The 23,171-nt window shown below is 39.7% G+C and overlaps 1 protein-coding gene across 5 annotated transcripts in view; it reads left to right on the forward strand.

Annotated features, from left to right (window-relative positions):
- The window catches only part of ZFPM2 (zinc finger protein, FOG family member 2), a 428,442-nt gene extending 405,545 nt beyond the window's left edge, over nt 1-22,897 (forward strand). For 4 of the 5 annotated variants that reach the window (XM_074352599.1, XM_074352600.1, XM_074352602.1 and 1 more), the window contains 3 exons: nt 12,776-12,982; nt 16,262-16,486; nt 19,360-22,897. In XM_074352599.1, the coding sequence (XP_074208700.1) occupies nt 12,776-12,982; nt 16,262-16,486; nt 19,360-21,857 (2,930 nt within the window). In that variant the 3' untranslated portion in view covers nt 21,858-22,897. The remainder of the gene's footprint in view (nt 1-12,775; nt 12,983-16,261; nt 16,487-19,359) is intronic. The other variant, XM_074352601.1, reaches the window with a different exon arrangement.
- The last annotated feature ends 274 nt before the right edge of the window (nt 22,898-23,171 follow it).

Raw genomic sequence — 23,171 nt, forward strand, 5'->3', positions numbered from 1 at the left:
ACACTTTTAAACTGACTCCCTGGAGAAGTTTAATGAGCCTCCTGGAATTTTTTTTTTTTTAAAGCAAAACAAAGACTTGTAATGGAAATGGACAAGCTGAACAAGGAGCCCAGAGGTTAATTTCCAACGTGGTGCTTGGGGGGCTTTCATCAGGAAACCGCGGTGGATGTTACACAGAGCCGGCAAAGGAGGAAAGGAAGAAATTAAAAACAGCCTCCTGTGATGAACTTGTATAATTTATTCCTCTGCAAAGCAGTAGGCACAGTGTTTCATTTTCTTTCCCCTCCACCTAATTTCGGAGCATTCCCAGGCTGGGCAAGAATGAAAATTAAACATACCCAACACAGGAGTTGTAATGAAAGCGTGGGACGCACTCAGATTATTCATCAACTTGCAAGTTGTGTATTTTGGTGGAGAATTCCTCCCTTCTGCTCCTGATGGCTGATGAAGAATGGAGTTTTAATAGGCAGATGGTAAAGACAATTACAGTTAGGGGCTCAGCTGGGAGTTACATCAGTTTATTGCAAATTATTAGTTGATAAATGCTTTTGTTTACAAGCAGAGTCTTCAGCAGCTTCGTAATCAGTTTATCAGCAGCAGGCAGAATCTTGACAGATTGACTTTGGGGTGTAAAGTCACCTCTGGGCTAGTCATTTAAAATCGTAATGGTCAGGCAGCCAGACAGTCTGCTGGGCTACCTCATGGCACCATTGCAATCTTCTGCAAAACATGGCATAGCCCATCGTAGACTGGAGCGCAAACCCCAGGAATGCTGAGACCACTCCATGAGCAAGCCTTCTCCTGTTGAGATCTTATAGAAACTTCCTATCTACTTGCCTAAACCCTAGGTAGGATACCTGACTTTCATACCTTCCATGCATTCGTTCAGACGATTTTACCAGGTGGTACTGAGTGCCTTCTTATTCACAGGGCAAAACTGTCTGCACCCACCCTTCAGCAGAAATCTGGAACTGAGCACAAGGACACTGTTTACTTTTCTGAAAGGGGCTTCATAGGCTTCCTAAAAGGGAAAGGAAGTTATCTCAGTAGGAGACATTTTCTTACCGGAAAAAAATTAATTCTGTGGAGGGAATACACACCATGAGCCGAAAGATCTGGGGTCAGGAGTGGGTGGGGATCTGTTACAAGTTTGGACCTGGGAATGCCCTCTGTGATAGGAGGGGGGTTTAGGAAATGCTAGTTTAACCAGGCTGGCTTTGATTTCCTTGTCTATAAAATGGGATGACAGTATTTCCTATTTGTCACGCAGATAATTCCTTTAGTTTAATAAGGGTGTTTGTGTTTCTTTATTCTGATTTCTGCTCAGACCAATATTATCTGTTGAACTTATGCTAAATAATACATCATATAATATTTAAAATGACAAATGACTTAGAGAGGATATCATTAAGCTTATTTCCAAAACACTTGCTAAAAGAGGATGCTTTAATTTAGCACTTTTGCAATAAAGCATTACCAACATTTATTAGGTTTTTTTTTTTTTTGCCTTGTCGTAAGGACATAGTTTATAAACCTGAGATGTTCAAAGATGTACACTTGAAAAGATTCACTTGCTCATAAGCCTGTGAACAACTCATGTCTATCTACTTCTACTTTCACTCTAACAAAGTAAGTTTGAGGCTCAATCAAAACAAAAATATTGAAATAATCATACAGAATAGCTCCTAAAACAGTCATTTTTGTTTGCACCTACTGACTGTTAATTTATATATTTTTCTTTCCTGATATGCAAGCAAATCTTATCGAGCTAACTGAGAACTAACTCCTGAAGTCAGAAGCCAGATTTCAGAGCTGGTATTAGATATTCTATATCCTCTAAAATATTGACACAATCCAGGAAGATCTTTGGAAATATGACTCCAGCTGGTAAATTATAAATCATATATAACATATGTATAAAAGCAAAGTCTTTCTTCTCTTAATCTCAGAAATATGGTTAAGGATATCAATTCATTTATCTCTCTGACCCCTATTCTTTCTAATTCTGTCTGTGTTTTTCACTTAAGATCCTAAAATCACCAGAATAGAATAAATCTCAATTTAGACTGACCACAGGGTTCAGTAAAGTTTGTAATTTTAATGTTGGGTTGACATAAGCTTACTTAAAAATATTTGGGAGAAAACCAGAGTGTAGTTTTTTAATTCCTTCTTCAACATTCAGGACACAGTATTCAGTTCCCAATTTTCCAGTTCTTAAGCAATTTGTAAATGTTCTGTTGACATCAGAGGAGAAGCTGCCTATAGAAGAGGTGAAGACAGAAAGCCATGTTTATCTTAAATTGTAAACTATGTTTTAACATAAAGAGCATAAAACATTGGGGTCCTTTTGTTTGTTTTTTTATAATCAAGTTAATGAAGGATGAATAGTGCATTTTGGCAAGTAGTTCTGCCGTGTGTCCATCCCTCTTGATTGGAAAAGGCAAAAAGAATTCCAAAAGAAAAATTCATTCTCTTCTTTGGCCCAGAAACCAAAGGCACACTCTAGAGTGGCTGGTCAAATCTGATTTTTTTCCTCTTTCTCCCAGGAACTGCTGGGATGTTCTATAAAAAGATGTTAGGAGGGCCAGCATGGGCAAGTTGAATGCCCCAAAGTGCCCTGCGTCACCTATAAGTACAAATGAAAAATGTTAAAGATTCTTTAAAAACAGGAAGGACCTTTTGCAAAATGTGTTTGATTTATTGCTGTGTATTGTGCAGATCTTTATCAATTATCCTCACTCTATTTTATTCAAAAACTATTGTAAACTATGAGTTGGCACGTCGCTGCATACGGAAAAAAAGGCATTAATCAACTCTAAATAAACAAGTGCAAAGATCTATCTAACAACTATGAAGTAGTTAATACATTTTTAAGCAATTTTATTATGGGAAGGAGGTCTAAAAGAGTAGTGCTTAATTATCTGGCCTCCTCTGTGCTGGGCTCCCTTTTGATTGTATTAATGAAGCAGCTGGCCCATTGTTTCCCTTTAATTCCTCTATTGTTTTAAGAATATGTCACAGCTCTTTATTCTTTTATCAGGTGCCGTGCAGGAGGATTCACACAATACCTCATATTCCTACTGTATTTGCCAATGCACAAAGAAACCTCCACCGCGGTTTTCAAAGAAGGGGCACACATAATTTATAAGTTCTATTCCTTGCACTACCCCACTGTCAAGAATTTCAACAGTATTGGATCCAAATTCATTATAAAATGTGCATTAAACAGTGTGGCTCCGTATGGATCTATGTCCTGTGTGAGTGGCCCCACCCTGAGATCTAGGTAGTAACACCTGCCATGTTGAAATGGGGCAGTTATTTAGCTTTTAGGGAATTATTCTGCCCAATCACTTCCCAGGTGTAAAAAAACTAAATTTCATAAGTGGGCATCGTGTTGGACTTCCAAATTATTTAGTAAAAATAAAAGAAGTTGATGACCGAACATGTTAAGTATCCCTGTTTCCTCCACCTCTAGAAACAGTGTGTGTGTGTGTGTGTGTGTGTGTGTGTGTGTGTGTGTGTGTGTGTGTGTATGAGAGAAACAGCCTATTTAGTCCCCTGGCTTTAATTGACTTGAGTGTGCCTAAGAGGTATCGTAGTTTACTCTATAGACCGATATGTAGTCCTTATTAACTGAACTCTGACCATCAATTGACCATCTTCTTGTGTATCAGGTGTGAAGGAGAAAGACTTTTAGATTAATGCAGAAATTTCACTGTACACCTTAAGAAGTCAAAATGCTGTAGCAATTAGGATGTAATATAACATGTTTTATGCCAGAGTGATTTTAAAATGCTGTAATTACTTTTTGTTCAAAATCCATAAAAATCACACCAAAAAATCACCCACAGTAAAAAAGATCTCAAAGTTCTGATTCACATAGATTTTCCCTTTTTACACACATCGCTTTTTGTTTGTTTGTTTTTCTGCTGCCAAATGTCTATATTTTGGGAGGTTTCATTGATTTTTCCCTCTTAGGGTTCCCAGTCTAATAAAGGAAAGTAAGACTTAATGACCTAATGTTATGTAGTAAAAGTTACTAACTTCAACTTTTAAATATCCTTAGAAAAGCCATTAGGATAAATTATTATTGAAAACCACCTATTTCTTTTGGTTTTGTTAGGTGAGTGTGTGGGGGTTCGGGTTTTTTTAGCTTAAAGTTTCAAACTGGTATCCCCATCTATTTGCTTGAGGCTCCTTATCCTTGTACATACTGAGGCAGAGGAATACAAAATCTAAATGTGATTTAATTGGTTCAATTTGCTGTATATTTTTAAGCTAAGTTTGGGTCCGTATCTTGATGAGCCCAGACGTAGCCATGCTCAAGGTTTACATCTTCACGTTGCTCACATTTCCTTATTTTCACAAAGCAAGCGTCTATCAATCACACAGATAAATTAGAAAGAAACATGTATAGACATAACACACGGAAAAGATTTTTCAGCGCGCTATGTAATTATTAACCTGATTCTTACCATTGTAAGGAACCATGAATTGCAGATAGAATGGACGAAGTTAAATGCCTTTATACTGGATACATTTTGCTCATACCGAACTCTATAGGTATGGTTGGACAATATAATTGAAGCTTTGTCAGCTCTGTAACCTAGCAACAGATAATACTGTTAGGTTACTGAATTGCTCCTGGTTGACAAGTGGGGAGTATTTTTGTGTTTATCATGTTTGCTAATGATGGGCTCCTTTCCAAAAGGCTTGTCTTAATCTTAATTAGAGTTTATCAGCAGAGGTCTGCATGACATTGTGCAGACACCGATTTCATAAATAATAAAAAGTGCAAGTGAAAAATTTGGCAGGATGGGGAGATATTTAAGGCCACCACTTCTAGGAAGAGGAGCGTGAATTTCCAAAATATAATCGAGTTTGAACTGTGACTTTATTCTTTATTATCAAAACTTGTAGTACACTTCTCTGCAGCTTTGACAGCAATTATGAGAGAAAAATTTATAAGCTTCCTGTTAGGAACCATATCTGTTTGTTCAAGAACTTTGATCATAAACATTACTTAGAACAGCAAGTATATGGTTTTTCAAGAGCTTCAAGGTCTTAGTAAGTTATTACTTTCTACGGAACCTTGAATATATTTGCCCTTTATTTGTGAAGGGAGTGGTGTGTGGGTGTGGAGACTGGGGAGAGTGACTATGTTTGCAGGGTAAGAGGCAGACAAAGAGAGAATCCTCAAGTACCCTTTCCATTTGGTGGAAGCGAAGAAGGTACCAGATAGCTGCTGTAGCGCCTGATGTCATTGGATAAAGACTTCATGCCCGTGCAGTAGGAATGTGACTTTTTTTTTTTTTTTTTTGCTCTGGTTTGCACAGTATGATCGTGCACAGTTTTTTACAATAGTATTGATCCTTCCTACTAATAAGTTAACATCTTCAAAATGATAAAGAATTAAACACTGTAAAACCAAATATAATTCACAAAGGTACTCAATTCCTAACCAGTTTATTCAGCTGAAGGATGATGCTAAGTCATTACATCGCTTTGTCTGCCTCCCCTATACCTTTTCACTCACCATGCCCGCATTCTTCAAATATTATTCCAAGCTATTTTCAGTTGTCATTTTCTGGATTTCAAAGTAGACATCTCTCTACTGAATTGTTTGAACAAGTCTATGAAATATTTGATTATCAGGAGAGACTTTTTTGTTCATATGGTTTCACTCTTTCTACCTGTGCAAAGTGCAGATGGTTGACCCTTATGCCAGTGATCCTGAACTCTGGATATACATGATGCCTTCCGGGCAGCTTCTAAAAATAATGAAGCCCAAACTACACTCCCAGTGATTTTGAAGTGGGAAGCCCCATAAAAAAAGACTGGCAGGACCCCCAGGCAGGGCCACTACTCCCCTGCCAGCACTGTCCGATTCCCTGGCCCAGAGGCTCTATCTCACTTTTTGCCTCTGATACGGCTTACTTCTAGGAAAGTAAAACTTACACCTAAAATTCTGTTGGTTCCCTGAACTCACTCCTGATTGGTTATTTCCTTCACTCCTAATTGGTCCATTTCCCTAACTTCTGATTGGTCCATTTGTAGTACTCATTTACATGGAGCTCACTCCTGATTGGTTATTTCTTGCCCTCCTAATTGGTCCATTTCTGCAAAGCTTGTTCCTAATTAGTCAACTTTTGTTATACCTTATTTACATATGATGTTACAAAGTGTAAACTGGCAGCCTATTAAACCTACAGATGCGGTCCAGAGCTTGAAATGTTAATTCCTCTGGGCCCGCTGGCATAATAAAACTGAATTCTCCAACTCTGTGAGTGCTGCCTGGTGTCTCGCCTGGATCCAGGTAGCTGTCACAACTGAGCTGTAACACCGAGCTGTAACACTGAGCTGTAACACATTTTTCTACAACAATCTTGATCTCATTGATCTGGGGTAGGACCCGAAACCCAGTGTTGCTGAAGAGCTCCCAGGTGAACCTACTGTGCAGTGAAGGTTGCCAACCAGTGCTCTCCGGTTATGAAGAACTGTGATGCCCTCTTAGTGTCCAGCTCAACTTGCAGTTTAATTAGGGGGTCGAGTCAAGCCAATGTTCCATCCATATTTAATAAATGTGAAATGTTTAGAACAGTACTTGGCACATAGTAAGTGCTTTCGAAGTGTTGGCTGCTAGTCATGTTACCAGTTAACTTGGCATTACTGCTACATCACAGATATGGACATTATTCTCCAGAAAGTAGTTGTGCATTTAAAAGCTCTAGCTCACCACTGTGTGATCTTCTTGACATTCATAAAGTGAACCATCTTATTTCTGATTCAAAGAGATAGTGATGCTAGTTACTCAGACTCTTGAGTCATCAAGGTAAAGTTCAGTGTAGTTACTTAATGAACATCAGATGGCAGTGTGGCTTGGGACATCTGGTTTCTCATTCAGACTCTAGAGAAACCCCATTTCCCATCTTCCTCCAACTCCCCTCTAGCTATGTAACCCTGAATAACTGAAGTACGCTTTCACCCTCATGATCTTCCAGTAAAACGGGAATAAATAAAAGCCACCTCAATGCTTCCTTGGGACAAATAAATACAATGCATGCACAGCACTTAGCACAGTGTCAGTGCATAGCACACAGTAACCACTTACTAAATGTGTGATTGTTCCTCTTATTAGCACTTTGGTCATCGAAGCATAAAAAGTTGCTCACAACTTGATGATAATAATCTAGGGATACCTAACCCAAGGCTGACATTATATATGATGTCGTTAAAGCCATTTCGCCAAGATCACACTGTAACTAACAATCAAGTCAGGACTAGGACTAAAGTTTCTTACCCACAAGTCAAACGCTCTTTCTAGTTCATCTTCACACTGAGGACAAATACATTTTCAGCAATTTGGGGTACCAGCCATGCTTCATTTTTAGCATATAATCCCTTAAACCATGATCATTTACTCTTGAATTACTGAGCAAAAAAAGTTGTAAGAGTTTCCTCCAACATATATGGTATTTCCATATGCTATGCGCACCCAGCACCTTTACATAATTCTATTTGCGTTTCTATCAATATACCGTGAGTAGATTAGTAGGCGAAGATCCCCTTGATTTAAATCTGTGGAAATCAAGCGTATGACTGCATTTGAAAAGCTACGGAAAGCATCTGTGTAGATTCCTTCAATTTCATATCCACGGAGAGTTGATACTGGTACTCAAAACACAGACAGAAACCCAAAGCAACAGAGTAACCAGGAGCTACAACACTCACAACTTTCAGATCTGCACAAGTATCCAAAATTCATTCAGGTGAAAATAATGTGTTCAGAGAAAGTAAACTTCATCTCAGCAGCAACTTCATTCCATGAAGGTCTTAGCTTTCAAGTAGTAGTTTGTTAAAGTACCTTTATTAGGAAAACTGAGAGGGAAGAAGACCTTACTCTTGGTTCTTTTCTGTTTTGTTTTGTTTTTTCCAATCCATCTCATACAATAAAGCACTTAATAAAAGTTATATTCTATTCTTAGCTATGATTAAAAACTTGTGCATATAGTCTAGGTTCAAAGTGTATGTATTTTTAGTGAAAAAAAAACAATGCTCTCATTTTTTCCAACTTTTTTTATTGTGGTAAATATACATATGTGTGTGTGTGTGTGTGTATATAATTTAGTATCTTAACCATTTTTAAGTTTACTAAATTTTAAGTTCAGTGACATTAAGTACATTAACATTATTGTACAACCATCACCAACATCCATCTCCAGAACTCTTTTCATCTTGCATGAAACTCTGCACCCATTCAACAGTAACTCCCCATGCCCCCTCCCTTAGCCCCTGACAACCACCATCCTACTTTCTATCTCTGTGACTTTGAATACCCTGAGTACCTCCCATAAGTGGAATCATACTTGTCTTTTTGTAACTGATTTGTTTCACTTATAATAATGTTCCCATTCGTCTATGTTGTAGCATTGTCAGAATTTCCTTTCTTTTTAAGGCTGAATAATATTCCATTGTATATACATGCCACATTTTGCTTATCCATTCTTCTGTGAATAGACAGTTGAGTTGCTTCCATGTTTGGGGTACTGTTAATAATGTTACTCTGAACATAGGTGTGCAAATATCTCTTTGAGACACTGCTTTCAGTTCTTTTCAGTATATACCCCGAAATGGAATTGCTGGATCAAAGGTGATTCTATTTTTAATTTTTTAAGGAACTGTCCTGTTTTCCAGAGTGGCTCTACCATTTTACACTCTCATTAGCAGTGCATAAGGGTTCCAGTTTTTCTACATCCTTGCCAATCCTTGTTTTCTGGTAGTTTTTGTTTGTTTTGTTTGTGTGTGTGTGTGTTTGATAGTGGTCCTCTCATTTTAAAGCTGAATGTAATACCCTATGATTTGTCTCCATTGAACATGAGGTCAATCGGTGAAGACACAGAAAAAGCTAAATATCAACATGATTTATCATTTTCATGCACTCAGATTGCTTCTTAATCAAGATGAATACTACTGCTTTCCATTGAATTGTAAATTAGAGTTGGCTGTATTTACTGTGGCTCTGTATTTACCGTAGGGTGGGAAACCGGTTCTCCTGCCTCCTCAGCCCCACGCAGACTGCTAGAACTATCTCAGTTTCTTACTGATCCACACATGATGCAGCCTCGGTCTTTTTTCCTGAATGGAGTTAGCTCTCTCGAGGGAAACACAGATACATTTGCTCACTGAATTCATAGGTTTGTCTTTTCTTTCTGGTGACATTTCTTTTCTTGGACATTGCAGGGCAGTGAGAAACGAGAATAATAGTCCCGACCAGACCACACCACAGGGACAAAGGTTGACAGGTTATAGCACTTACTGTATGTCAGGTGCTGTTCTTAAGCTTTCACATGTGTTAGCTTATTTCATCCTCGTGTAGTACCATGAATTCAGGGCCATTATCATCATCCCCATTTTCAAGGTTGAGGAAACTGATAGAATGTGTAGGTGACAAGTTCAAAGTTAACACAGCTAACAAGTGGCAGAGCCAAGATCTGCACCCCAGTCTGGCTCCGCCGTCCGTATGTCCTCCAGATGGTATTACATCCTCACTAGCAGTACTATCCTTAGCATATTTCATTTGAATCAGTGATTGAAATTATGTCATAATACTTGGGATATCTCTCCCTATAAAAGACTCCCTCAAGTTGAATGCTCTAGAGTCATGATCTGGAAAACTCAGCCAAGCTGTTTTCAAGAACCAAGCCTTGACTTTTTCAGTGACATTCTCTAACCTTTCCAAAATATGTTCTCTGTGTCTTTAAATGATCGCATCTCCTCTACCCACATCTTAAACATTCAGATTCTCCAAGTTTCAATCTTTGTTCTCTTTTCATACTGGAGTCTTCCTGTATTACCACATCAACACAAAGAGCATCCCCAGTTATTTAGAACATGCTGATGACTTCCAAAATATTTTTTTTTTCTCTCCAGCCTTAGTCTCCAACTGGCGCACAGTGGAGAGTTCAATGAACAATGGATGTACGAATGATTTGAAAGACTCAATCCTAAGACAACTGACTTCCTCACGAACCTGCACAGTACATTTTCAGTCTAATTCAGCCTTTCAAAAGGATATGCTCTGAATAAGCCATAAAATGAGATAAGATGAGAAAGACAATAAAATATGAAACATTACTGAGCACATCTGAAAACACACACGCATATTACAACTGCCAGGCTGCTTAATATAGAAAAATCACTTTTTGTTTATTTTTATTTGCACTTAATATTTTGTGAATTTTATTTAATTTATTTACTGGATCTTTTTGGTTCAGAGTGTGAGCACAATTCTTCAGGGTCGTCATCCTGCTCCAGGGCTGACTCCTGTGATAAAGATTAGCTGAGTGCTACCTTCTCTAAAATAAACGATTTCTCCTGGGGACCCGAGTTCAAAACTTCCTTTCTATAAAAGATAGTCATAGCTGGATTTCCCAATAACGTAAGTTTATCAAACATGATAAACTGTGTCCAATAATACAAATTACTCAGTTCAACATTGAAATCCAGACTCCAAAAAAACCAGGCTGGGAAATAAACCTAAACTGTAGTGCCTGCCTCCACCCTCCCCATCTCTCTATTACACAGGCTCACTTAATAAACTGTTTCCCAGAGGAGAGATAAGGGGCCCATGATTACCTTGTCTATAGCTGTAAGTAGTTTGGATCTGTATGCACATCCGAGAAGGCATAGCAGCCAAACGCAGAAGCCTTCCCGGGGGGGGAAGAAGCATAGCCAGCAGAAAGAGCAGGACTTAGCACTTTTCAGAGCTCCTCCAGTTCCATTCCAGTGATGCCATTTAACTTCTGTCTTTGTAAATCAATCAATCAATCAATCAATCAATCAACGCCACAGTGAATCTGTTTTTCAACATTGGCCAACTTGTATGCTTTCAGAGATGTTGTAGCCAAAGTGAAAAAAGTTTTCTAGTCCTTTGGTATATTTGTGTTTTACTTTGAAACTTTCCCATGAAATTTGAGGTCTGTAATTTTGGCTTTATTTTTTCCACGAACATCTGCTTGTCACCGATGCTGTTGTGTCCGCTTACTCAGCTGGTTGAGTGAACTGCCTAAGGTTGGCTTCTCTAAAACAATGTCCTGAGTCTTCTGGGCAGCTCTGCTCCCTCGTATGCTGTTGTTATCTTTTCCACCCGATTTTTACCACAAGTTGTTTAAAAACTATGATCTCTTTGAGGGTGGAAAAAATGAAGTGCAGCTGAAAAGACAGTTATGCTGAAAGATAAACAGAGCAATATTACTTATCAGAACGGGTACAGTTTTTGCTTGCTTAATGAGTACAATATATAGCCTTGCAATATATACACAATGAGGAAAAAAAAGCTGTATAACACATCAAGTATGCCATATTATTTCAGGCATAACTGTATAGGATACATATCTAGGCCTGAGAGTGGAGATAACAAAATATAAGTGCTTTGCCTGTCTAAACACGTTAAATAAATGAGCGTTCACTATCACATCCCAATACATTAGAAGATGTGCTTGCATAGTTAATTTTCTTTTTAATGCACCACACGTGACCATTTGAAGTACAGAGCCAGAGTATATCTTAGTGTTTGAAGAAAAGGTTCTTTTCATTTAAACAAATCTTTATTTAAATAAGCCTTTTTGAAAAGGATCTTTGGCATATCATCTTTTCGGGAAGTTCAATCAGGGTAAATGGAGATAAAGAGGCTGCATTTATAAGGAACATTATATAAGTAAAGATCACTCAGCCCTCTCTCAACCCCCCAAAAAATGGCAGTCAACATAGAGTAAAACTAACTGGAATTTCACTCTGACTTTCTAAATTTCAGGAACTTTGTTTACTGGCTTTGGCGTTTTAGGCATTTTGTATATATATATATATATACATATATCATCTGGTGTATATACATGTCATCTGATATGTGTATATTTACTCGTAAGGTGCAGAAAGAGTAATTTCAAAGGCTCACCTGAAACAAATTTTGCGCTTAGAGCCCTACTATGCTTGTTATTGGGCGGTATACCATGTAATAGCATGGGTGATGATGAAGTCAGCCACCCGAACGCAAACAGTTGACAGAACCCTCTACAGATTATGTCTGTACTTGGTTCTTAGTCTTCTCTTAGTGTTTGTCACTGAACAGCTCATTTCATGCAAGGAATACAATTTTCCACATAAGAGGTTGTGAACATTAATAAAGGGAAACTGCACTACAATTAAGTGGGGAAGTCAGCAGGGGGAGCTCTCACACACGTATCACTGGACTTCAGCACAGATCCCAACAGGAAGAGAGGGACTTTGCATCGCCACTACTTAATACCTCTCACCTGGAGGAAGAAAGCATTCCTCCTCGCCTGACAGCAGCTTAGCCAATGAGAGACTGTAACAATTCAACCAATGAAAAACCACTACATTTCAACCTTCCGGTTTCCTCCAATGGACTTTTTGTTTCTAGGAGCCCCTCCCAATTTCCCCTTCTCTATAAAAGAGTTTCCTCTCTTTTGTTTTACCAGACTTTCCTGTGGTTGGCCATAGTTGTATGTCTCTGGTTGCAGTTCTGTGCTATTCCCATATTAACCCATGTTGCTGGTAAAATAACTGGCTGTGGTACTGTCTTAGGTTAACAAAGGGAAGAGGAGGAAGGACGGCTGTTGTCTTGACCAAATACTCCACCCCAGTAGAAACTGATGTGAAAAACACAAGAAGGTGCTATTGACATCAATCCAACAAACAGCAGGCTGGAGCATTCTATGTCAATTCTATCTTTCTCTTTCTTTTTTCTTCTTAATAGGGGGTCAGCTTTGGTGCACAACTACGAAGGCTATCGCTGAGGGTGAAGAGCTAATTGCCTTTGTGGTGGATTTTGACTCAAGGCTACAAGCTGCCAGTCAGATGACTCTTACAGAAGGGATGTACCCCGCGCGCCTGCTGGACTCAATTCAGCTGCTTCCTCAGCAAGCTGCCATGGCTTCTATTTTGCCTACAGCTATTGTCAATAGTAAGTGCTGAGTGCAATAGCCCAGTACAATAGCTTTGTTGTGGTGGTGGGTATTTGTGGGAGAGGGAAAAATAATGTCTGCTGACAGGCAAGCAGGGACAGACTTTTCTTTCCCTCCGGTGTTGTGATTTTATTTTATCTTTTCTCCAGCTTTAAGTGTGTGTGTGTGTGTGATTGCTTCTCATGGGAATACAAAAAGGACACTTAAATTCATTCATTTCAGGTTGGACTCCTGAATGTTACACACAGAAATCTAACATCCTAAACTAAACAACATTCATGACTGCTTTTGGCTATAAGAAGCCCAACAGCTGTCACTGATGCTCCTGTGGTAGCATAAGTTCCGTATTAAGAGCCACAGAGTTGAAACATAAAATAAGGGGAAAAAACACAAAATCAAATTTGATTAGATATAGTAATGAAGGGGAAATGTGGGCTAGATAAATCAAGACATCAGCTAATATACAAAAAATAAAAAGAGAAGAAATACTTACAAGCTTAGAATACTCTGTGTGGAGGATTTTGAAATATGCCCTGGTAAATACATCTTTGTGATTATATTTTGTTAAAAGGACTATTTAACTTAGTTTGTATTTCTTGAATACACAAGGTGACACTTTATAAAATCAGTGATCTAGGAGTCCCAAGATCTGAGTTCTAGACTCTGCTCTGCTTTTATCTAGCTCTGTGAGAAAGCATAGTAGCAGTCACACCTTAAGAGGAGAATAGATTCTAAAGCTAGTAGGCAAGTGAAATATTGCATTGAGTCAAAAATGCCCTTGAAGATCCCCAAGACTTTGAATGATGCAGAAGAGAAATCTAGAGACTACAACCATGTCTTGATATTTATATATATACTCAACAATCATTATGTTCTTGCTGTTAGAATAAAGAACTTCTCGGGTGCATCTGAAATTACTCTGCATCCAACCAGTGGATTCAGTGCCCCCAACCCAAGCTAATATTTTTGGATTTCCTTAATGTAAATGTAGTTATTTTATTTACTGGACCTTTACTTTGATTTGGATAATGAGGAACTTGAAATAACACAGACCCAACTTGAATTTGAGGCAAGATGATTTTGTTACCAGGTGTACTAGGAGTACCTTACATTATTGTGATGCTCCAGTGTATGAATGTTAATTCTAATTACATTCGCGATTATACTGTTTGCTCTCTATAGCAAGATAACTATGAATCCCAAATAAATCAACGAAGATGCCTACAGCCTTTGTTCTCAATCTTAAACTAGCTAATCAGTTAAAGTCATCCTGCATAAAAAGACACTTTACTAAACATGGTGGCCCTCTGAAAAGTGTCAATGTAACTAATCTGGGTGGGATGGGCAAAATAATAAACAGTAGTAGTATATAATTTTGTAATTAAATTGTATTTTGAAATTCTTTGTTGTACTTGCTGTTCCTCTCATTCACTAGAATTTTGTCCTTAATTTTCTCCTTATCTCCTTCAGCAGGATTCCCCCAAGCCATCTTCTTCACTGTCATGGGTTCCACCACCAACTACACATTAACAGTTTATAAGTCACAAAGTCTAGCTGTTTCTGCTGAGTTTCAGACCTCTGTTGCCATCTTTGCAATGTTCCTTTCTATTTCTCCCCGAAATAGCAACCCCACAGAACTAATGTGGCCATATGCCCCAGAGTGCCTGAACTGGTCCCTGTTTACAGTGTTACCTGGCATCCCTCTGAATAAGTTCCCTCTTTCACTACAAAAGTGCCAAGTTTGCCCAGGACAGTGTCAGATTTGGTTATCCTGTATATGTGTCCTAGCCTGAACTCATCACCTATCAGTCTTCTATTCCCTGTAGAAATGAATGAAACCATCACTTAATAGAGAAATGCCAACAAGAAGCCTCGGCACCAAGAAGAAACATTGCCCTCTGCTCTAACGTCTAATTGCAAAGTTGTAGTCCTCACTTCCAGTCAGTTCCACTTCCTCAATATAACTTTTCTTTCTGCCCCCTTGCCATTGAGGCATTATGGAAGGATGTTTACACCAAGGTTTTCCAATCCCCATTCACCCACTGTGTGATCATGGCAAGTTACTCAGCCTCACATTCTTCACCTATACATGCATGAAGGAGAACACACACACAGAAATTTTCCATGAATGAATACATGAGAAAACCTATCACACTTACTACAGCATCACAATAAATATTACATGACTATTAGCTACAATTCAGACTCTGTCATATTTCACTAGATTACCGCAGTTGCCTCCTACCAATCCCGAGTCTTCTTTCCAAATTCACTACCTTCAAAACTCAACTCCACTATTGGGATTTGATCCTAGCTGATTCTGTCAGTCTATTGCTTAAAATGATTCTGTAATTTTCCATAATCATTGAGATAGAAATCTAAACTTAAAGCATACAGGGTCTTTGGTCACCTGTCCCGTTCTTCTTCAACCACATCTCTCCCAGCCCCTTGCCTGAGCATTTCAGAATAGCCTCCCATCCCCCACCCAGCCCCTCTCTCAGGCGCCCATGGCTGATCCCTTGGTCAGGAAGGCGCAGTCCTCTTCTGCATCTGACTAGCTTAATTTCATCCTGCACAACTCAGTTTAGATGTTGTCATCTTCCCTCTAAATCCTTCCCTGACCTCATCCTCCTCCAGTTCTCTCACCAGCCTAGCATCTCTTCTTTCTCCATGTCCAAAGTACCCCCCAGATATCTCCATCAGAATACTCATCGCATTCTAATGTAATGATATCACCACTTGTTAACCAGCCCCAGGAAATCTTAAGTGCTTTAACAACAGCTGTTTGGTCTTTCATTTTGTTTTGCATCCTACCCAGCACAGAGCCTGGCAGTTAGGAGGCACTCTGTAATTAATTTATTAAATGAAGAAATGATGTCAGGAGCTGGCATCACTGAGGCTTATTTTAGTTCAGGCATTAGATTCTTTACCTTTTAATCAATCAGACAAACCAATTCACAGTGCTATTTATAAATGCATATTTTCCCAAACCATAAACACAACAGAAACAATTTAGGATTCACCTCATGCTTTATCTCGGCGTCTCCCACAGTACCACTTTCTAAAGAGTCTGTGGGAAGGTAAATTGCATTGAATGTGACATTTCTTTAAAAGCTTAGTCCTGTACTGTGGAACCACGCCCAAAGCAGCACTCATCACTGTCTGCCTAATTCTGAACCTGAGAGCAGACTCTGAGAAGAACTGAACGAAGCACTGCTCTCCCCATGGCTGGCTCCAAGTGGGCAGCAGCTAACGTGTCCCTGTGTTTCCGCCTGCAGAGGATATATTCCCTTGCAAGTCCTGTGGCATCTGGTATCGGAGTGAGCGGAATCTGCAAGCCCATTTGATGTACTACTGCAGCGGGCGGCAAAGAGAAGCTGCTCCAGTGTCAGAGGAAAACGAAGACAGTGCTCCTCAGATTTCCAGTCTGTGCCCCTTCCCACAGTGCACCAAGAGCTTTTCAAACGCCCGAGCTCTGGAGATGCACCTGAATTCACACAGTGGTAAGTGCCTCCCTTGTTTCTTCTTTTGCTCCAGGAGACCCTCTTCTTTCTCTACGTACGTATGTATATACACACATTCATACATACATCCATACATTCATTCATACATCTCTATCTATAAAATCAAAAATTAAACTAGCTGATGGTTATCTTACGTCACACACAGCCAGTATATTCTATTCAAAGGACTTGAGTCTGAATTCTTTTCTAACAACTTACAGTGCTCAGTTTTCAGGCCACACTGTTGTTTTTTTTTTTTTTCCAACTGAAATAAAACGGCATCACTTTTAGAAGGAAAATCTCAATACCTTTTGTATATTGTCATTAATATTCATTTAAGTGTCAAGTGATCTTTGGAAACTGACCATACTGTTTCCACATGGCAGGGACTAAATAGCAGGAACATAAAAACAAGTATTTGCTGAATTGAAATAAAGCTATTATTTTGATAGATCCAATTAAGTCACAATGGAGAAAAATTAACTGTTAAATATGGATCTATAAAATGCTCTTGACTTCCAGAGTGTGCATTGTAACAGCTTAGTTGATTTTTATGACATAAAACCACTTCTAGTGCTATGTTTTAAAATTTCTTAAGAAAAATCAGGCTGAAGAACAAGTTTCTTAACAGCAAGGTTCCCATTATTTTGGATCTCTTCCTATTTATTTTGGAACTGTATGCCCAGTTGTTGTTAGTATCGTCACATAGCATTCCAATTCCTATATTTTAAAAATAACTGAAATAAATCAAATGTACAGGATTATATTAATTTGAGATATTTCTTAGAACATTCTTGGCTAGGGCAAACCAAGGTTTGGGCATCACAGTTCTTCAGTATCTAGAATACAAAACTTGTAAGGCAACTCTAGGTGACTACCTATGCTGGTTTTGCTTGGGTTGAATAATTTAAAACTGAAATACATACTCAGTTTAAGAAAACTAACTCCAGCCTCCCATGCTCTAGTACAATGCAAGCTTTCGTCTTTATACCTATAAAAATAGGCAATTTCCTCTCTACCCATTCTCTTCTCTTCCCTTTCCCTACAAATGAGCTATCTTTATGCAGGGGAGGCAGAAACACGTTGGTGTCTCACATGGTGAGTAAAGTCATGCACAAAACAAAAATAGAGATAGAAGGATATTTCCAGCTCAAAAGAAAAAAAAAGTATTGGATTAGCTAAGGAGAAAAAGAGACAGATATAAGTCCCCTTTTACCTGTATAGGACTGGTATATTTTCATCTTATAAGGGGCAATTCTCATTTTAGTCTAGAGTGCAGAGGATGATCCAAACCTGGTTCAACCATATACCAACAAATGGGAAAAAGAGTTGACCTTAATGAGTAAAAGTATCTGGATCCCAATTCCAATCCACAGGGGGAGGGGTCCCCCGCACCAAGTAATTCTTCAGACAGCAGGTGGGTGTCCTGCAATCAACCTCACTCACTGACACTACTCAGATTACTGCACAGATTATGGGGTTGGTCCTACAGGACTGGCTACCCATCCCTACCCCAGTTCAGACTTCAGTCTGCTGTGTTTCTGACCCATGGCTATAAATCAGAATTTGCCAAGACACCCCCTTGGTTTGATTAATTTGTTAGAGTGGCTCACAGAACTCAGAAAACCCCATTTACTCACTAAATTACTGTTTATTATAAAAGGATATAACTCAGGAACAGCCAGATGGATGAGAGGCATGGGGCAAGGTTTGGGGAAAGGGCGAGGAGTTTCCGTGCCTACCAGTCTCCCCAAATCTCCACATGTTGACCAATCCAGAGGCTCTCTGAACTCTGTTTTTTGCGGGGTTTTAAGGAGGCTTCACTACTGATGCGTGATCAAGTCAGTGGCCAAGGTCAGTTGAACTTAGTTTTAGGCCCCTCTTCCCAGAAGTGGAGAAGACTGACAGTTCAACCCTCCAATCACAAGGTCCATTCTCCTGGTAACCAGCTCCCATCCTTAGCTTACCTGAGGGCTTTCCAAAAGTCACCTCATCAACATAACAAAGACACCTTTATCACTCTTATCACAGGAAATTCCAAAAGTTTTAGAAGCTGTGAGCCAGGAACCAAGGATGAAGACCAAACATATATGAGAAACATATTTTGCTCATCTGAATGACCAAATACATATTTCTTGTAAATTACAATATTGCATTGAGGCTCATCCACCAGTCAGTGCTAATAACCGGCTAGAAACAGGCAGTGATCGATCAGCATAGGTGTTGGTCCTAAATGACTCTATCAGTGTACTGGTACCAGCTGACTGTCAGCCCTGGATAGAGATAAACCATGTTCAGTTTAAAATAACATTCTAAATTTATACCAAAGATAAATTATTGAAGTTATTAATTACTTTGCAAAATGGTTCCTAGTTGTATTCTTTTAAGTGAAGACCTAATCTAGTGCACTAAATGCACTGAGTTACTTGGTTTGCACACAGGTCATCAGTATCAACTCTAAGGAATGCCTGTTTCTTCCTAATACAGAGCACAGTGTTGTGGTAAGAAGGGTACTGGATTAAAAATTCTAAAATCTGAAGTTTGGGCTGGGCCCATCACTGAATAGCTTTACAATCAGTTCCTTTGGCCTCCCTGAATTTGCTTCCTGACCTGTAAAATTGAAACAGTGATGACTCTCCTGCTACAATGAGATGATACTCAGGAAAGTGCCCTGGAAACTATGAAGCGCGGTTATTATATCACACATGGGGAAAGATGTCACAAGAAAGAAAAATTAATATCACAAATGAGATTCTGAAAGATTTCAGTTTGTTTCTGCTGTGTTGAAGACATTAGGTCATTAGGAATGATTCATATCAATAGAAAACCAGTATGTGTGGTTCTCAGTATTCTGACTTCGTATGTTTCTCCAGGAGTGAAAATGGAAGAATTCCTCCCCCCTGGTGCTAGTCTAAAATGCACCGTCTGTAGCTATACTGCTGATTCTGTGATCAACTTTCACCAACACCTGTTCTCCCATCTCACTCAAGCTGCCTTCCGATGCAATCACTGCCACTTCGGCTTCCAGACTCAGAGGGAGTTACTGCAGCACCAGGAGCTCCATGTCCCTGGCAGCAAACTTCCGAGAGAAAGTGACCTGGAACACTCTCCAAGTGGAACCGAAGACGGCTTACCGCCAGCCACAGACTTGCTGACCAGAAGCGAACTCCCCCAGAGCCAAAAGGCCATGCAGACTAAAGATGCGAGCTCTGACACAGAGCTGGACAAGTGTGAGAAAAAGACTCAGCTCTTTCTCACTAACCAGAGACCGGAGATTCAGCCTACAGCAAACAAACAAAGCTTTTCTTACACGAAAATAAAGTCTGAGCCCTCTAGTCCAAGACTCGCCTCATCTCCAGTTCAGCCTAATATTGGGCCTTCTTTTCCTGTGGGACCCTTTCTATCTCAGTTTGCTTTTCCCCAGGATATCACAATGGTCCCTCAAGCGTCAGAGATCTTGGCCAAGATGTCTGAACTGGTACACCGGCGACTGAGGCACGGAAGTAGCAGCTACCCTCCCGTCATTTACAGCCCCCTGATGCCCAAGGGGGCTACCTGTTTTGAGTGTAACATAACATTCAATAATTTGGATAATTACCTAGTGCACAAAAAACATTACTGCAGCAGCCGATGGCAGCAGATGGCCAAGTCCCCTGAGTTCCCTGGGGTTTCGGAAAAGATGCCTGAGGCCGTGAGTCCCAACACGGGCCAAACCTCCATAAACCTTCTCAATCCAGCCTCTCATTCTGCTGATCCTGAGAACCCACTTCTTCAGACATCCTGCATCAATTCTTCCACTGTGTTAGATTTAATTGGGCCAAATGGGAAGGGCCACGACAAGGACTTTTCCCCTCAAGCCAAGAAGCTCTCCACCCCCAACAGCAATGATGATAAAATTAATGGAAAACCTCTTGATGTGAAGAATCCCAGTGTCCCCTTAGTGGATGGGGAAAGTGACCCAAATAAGACTACCTGTGAAGCCTGCAACATTACTTTCAGCCGGCACGAAACGTACATGGTCCACAAACAGTATTACTGTGCTACGCGGCACGACCCTCCACTAAAGAGGTCCGCTTCCAACAAAGTGCCTGCCATGCAGAGAACCATGCGCACGCGCAAGCGCAGGAAGATGTACGAGATGTGTCTGCCCGAGCAGGAGCAGAGGCCTCCGCTGGTCCAGCAGCGGTTTCTTGACGTAGCCAACCTCAGCAGTCCTTGTACCTCCACTCAAGAACCCACGGAAGGGCTGGGAGAGTGCTACCACCCAAGATGTGATATCTTTCCAGGAATTGTCTCAAAGCACTTGGAAACTTCCCTGACTATTAACAAATGTGTTCCGGTTTCTAAATGTGACACTACTCACTCCAGTGTTCCCTGCCTAGAGATGGACGTGCCCATCGACCTCAGCAAGAAGTGTTTATCCCAGTCTGAGCGGACAACCACGTCTCCCAAAAGGCTGCTGGACTACCACGAGTGCACCGTGTGCAAGATCAGTTTCAACAAGGTAGAAAACTACCTGGCCCACAAGCAGAATTTCTGCCCGGTCACTGCGCATCAGCGTAACGACCTGGGTCCTCTCGACAGCAAAGCGTTTCCGAATCCTGAGAGCGAACGAAACAGCCCTGATGTCAGCTATGAAAGAAGCATCATAAAATGTGAAAAAAATGGGAATCTAAAGCAGCCCTCCCCCAATGGAAACTTATTTTCATCCCACTTAGCAACCCTGCAGGGTCTGAAAGTATTCAGCGAAGCTGCCCAGCTCATCGCGACAAAAGAAGAAAACAAACATTTGTTTCTTCCACAATGCCTTTACCCCGGAGCAATAAAGAAGGCAAAAGGCGCCGCCGCCGACCAGCTTTCTCCGTATTATGGAATAAAGCCAAGTGATTATATTTCTGGTTCTCTTGTCATCCACAACGCTGACGTCGAGCAAAGCACAAACGAGGGAAATGAATCTCCCAAAGGCCAGGCTTCTTCCAATGGGTGCGCGGTGCCCAAGAAAGATTCCCTGCCGTTGTTGCCCAAAAATCGAGGCATGGTCATCGTGAACGGTGGACTGAAGCAAGACGAGCGACCTGCCGCCAACCCACAGCAAGAGAACATTTCTCAGAACCCTCCGCTTGAAGATGGCCACAAGTCTCCCTCCTGGATCTCTGAGAACCCACTGGCCACCAACGAGAACGTCTCACCGGGAATTCCCTCCGCGGAGGAACAGTTGTCTAGTATAGCGAAAAGTGTGAACGGCTCCACCCAGGCCCCCACCAGTGGGAAGTACTGCCGGCTGTGTGACATCCAGTTCAACAACCTCTCAAACTTTATAACTCACAAGAAGTTTTATTGCTCATCACATGCCGCGGAACACGTCAAATGAAATAACGAAATTAAAGAAACATCCGTCATCTTTGGTACCAGTGTTTAGTATGTTGTTCTACCCAGTCCAGAAAAAAACAAAAACAAAAAAACAAAAAACAAAAAGCTGTTTGAATTACATCTGGGCAATCAGGAGATAATTCAGTATGGCTGAGTCGAAGACTTGAGGTATAATTTCATTACAGTCCATTAGTAAAGTGTATTATTGGTGCCATTTTCAAAACAAAAAAAAATTAATTTATTTTACCAGCAGTATTCATAGCTGTGGTTATGTTATTTTTTATTTAAAAACTTTATATTAAAGTCATTTGTAATGTTATTGTATAGTTATTGTGTAGCACATATGGTTTGCACTGTATAGTAGCTTTTAAAGAAAATAGTCACAAACAATACAGAAGAGCATTTTAGAAATAGCTTCAAAAGCACTTGTGTATCTTGATTTCTTCTTATATGCTGTTGCAGATATATGTATATGCTAAAATATAACTTGCAAAGATGTTCTAAATACACATGCTCTAAGTTCGCCTTAAGATTTCAATTCTTGGATAATCAGGCTCCGTTTGCACTTTATATTTTAGCAGATACAGTCTCTTAGTCACTAGGCTTTGCATTTGTATGTAGCCGTATGTTTCTGTCCATTTTCTTAATCTTAAACATGTATGTTAAATGAAGATGGCAATTTTTTTCTTGTATAGTACTTGTATTTTCTTTCGCTGATGCAGCTCTCTCAATTTTTAAACCTTTGCTGTTAAATGCAATACTTTATAAGAATGAACAAAATTACTGGAAGCAGTATTGTTAAGTAATGAGGTAGTATTAATCAGTTTTATCTTTTGAAAGGCACAGTCTCAATCAAAACCCTAAACTCAATGCTGCAAGTATGAATTTAATTCATATATAAGATCTATTTAAATAGAAGAGTAGCAATACTGCACCTGGTGATCACAGAGATAATGTTCTACTTCTGATAGAAATAATTTCTCAACAAATGTTGTTACTATGCATGTATATGGATGGAATAAAATTCCAGATTGTTGGAGATGTCTGGCTTCTTTTTTTCCTTTAAAATTCAAGGGAAACCGTATATACCTCATCTTTGTAACAAGAATAGGTTCAGAACAGTACTGGATAGCTGTAGTGACACGATGACAAACCAGTAAAGGGGCTGACTGTCCTTTATATGCACCCAGTTAATATAACTTATATTAAAATGAGCTAGAGACTAGAAAAGTTCTATGCAAACTAGAAAAGTTCATCATTATTATCATTATTATTTGTATATAATAAGCACTATCTTTCTGTTCTCTACCCCCCA

This window comes from Camelus bactrianus, chromosome 25 (genome assembly GCF_048773025.1).
Source record: "Camelus bactrianus isolate YW-2024 breed Bactrian camel chromosome 25, ASM4877302v1, whole genome shotgun sequence".
In the NCBI taxonomy this organism is placed as follows: Eukaryota; Metazoa; Chordata; class Mammalia; order Artiodactyla; family Camelidae; genus Camelus; species Camelus bactrianus.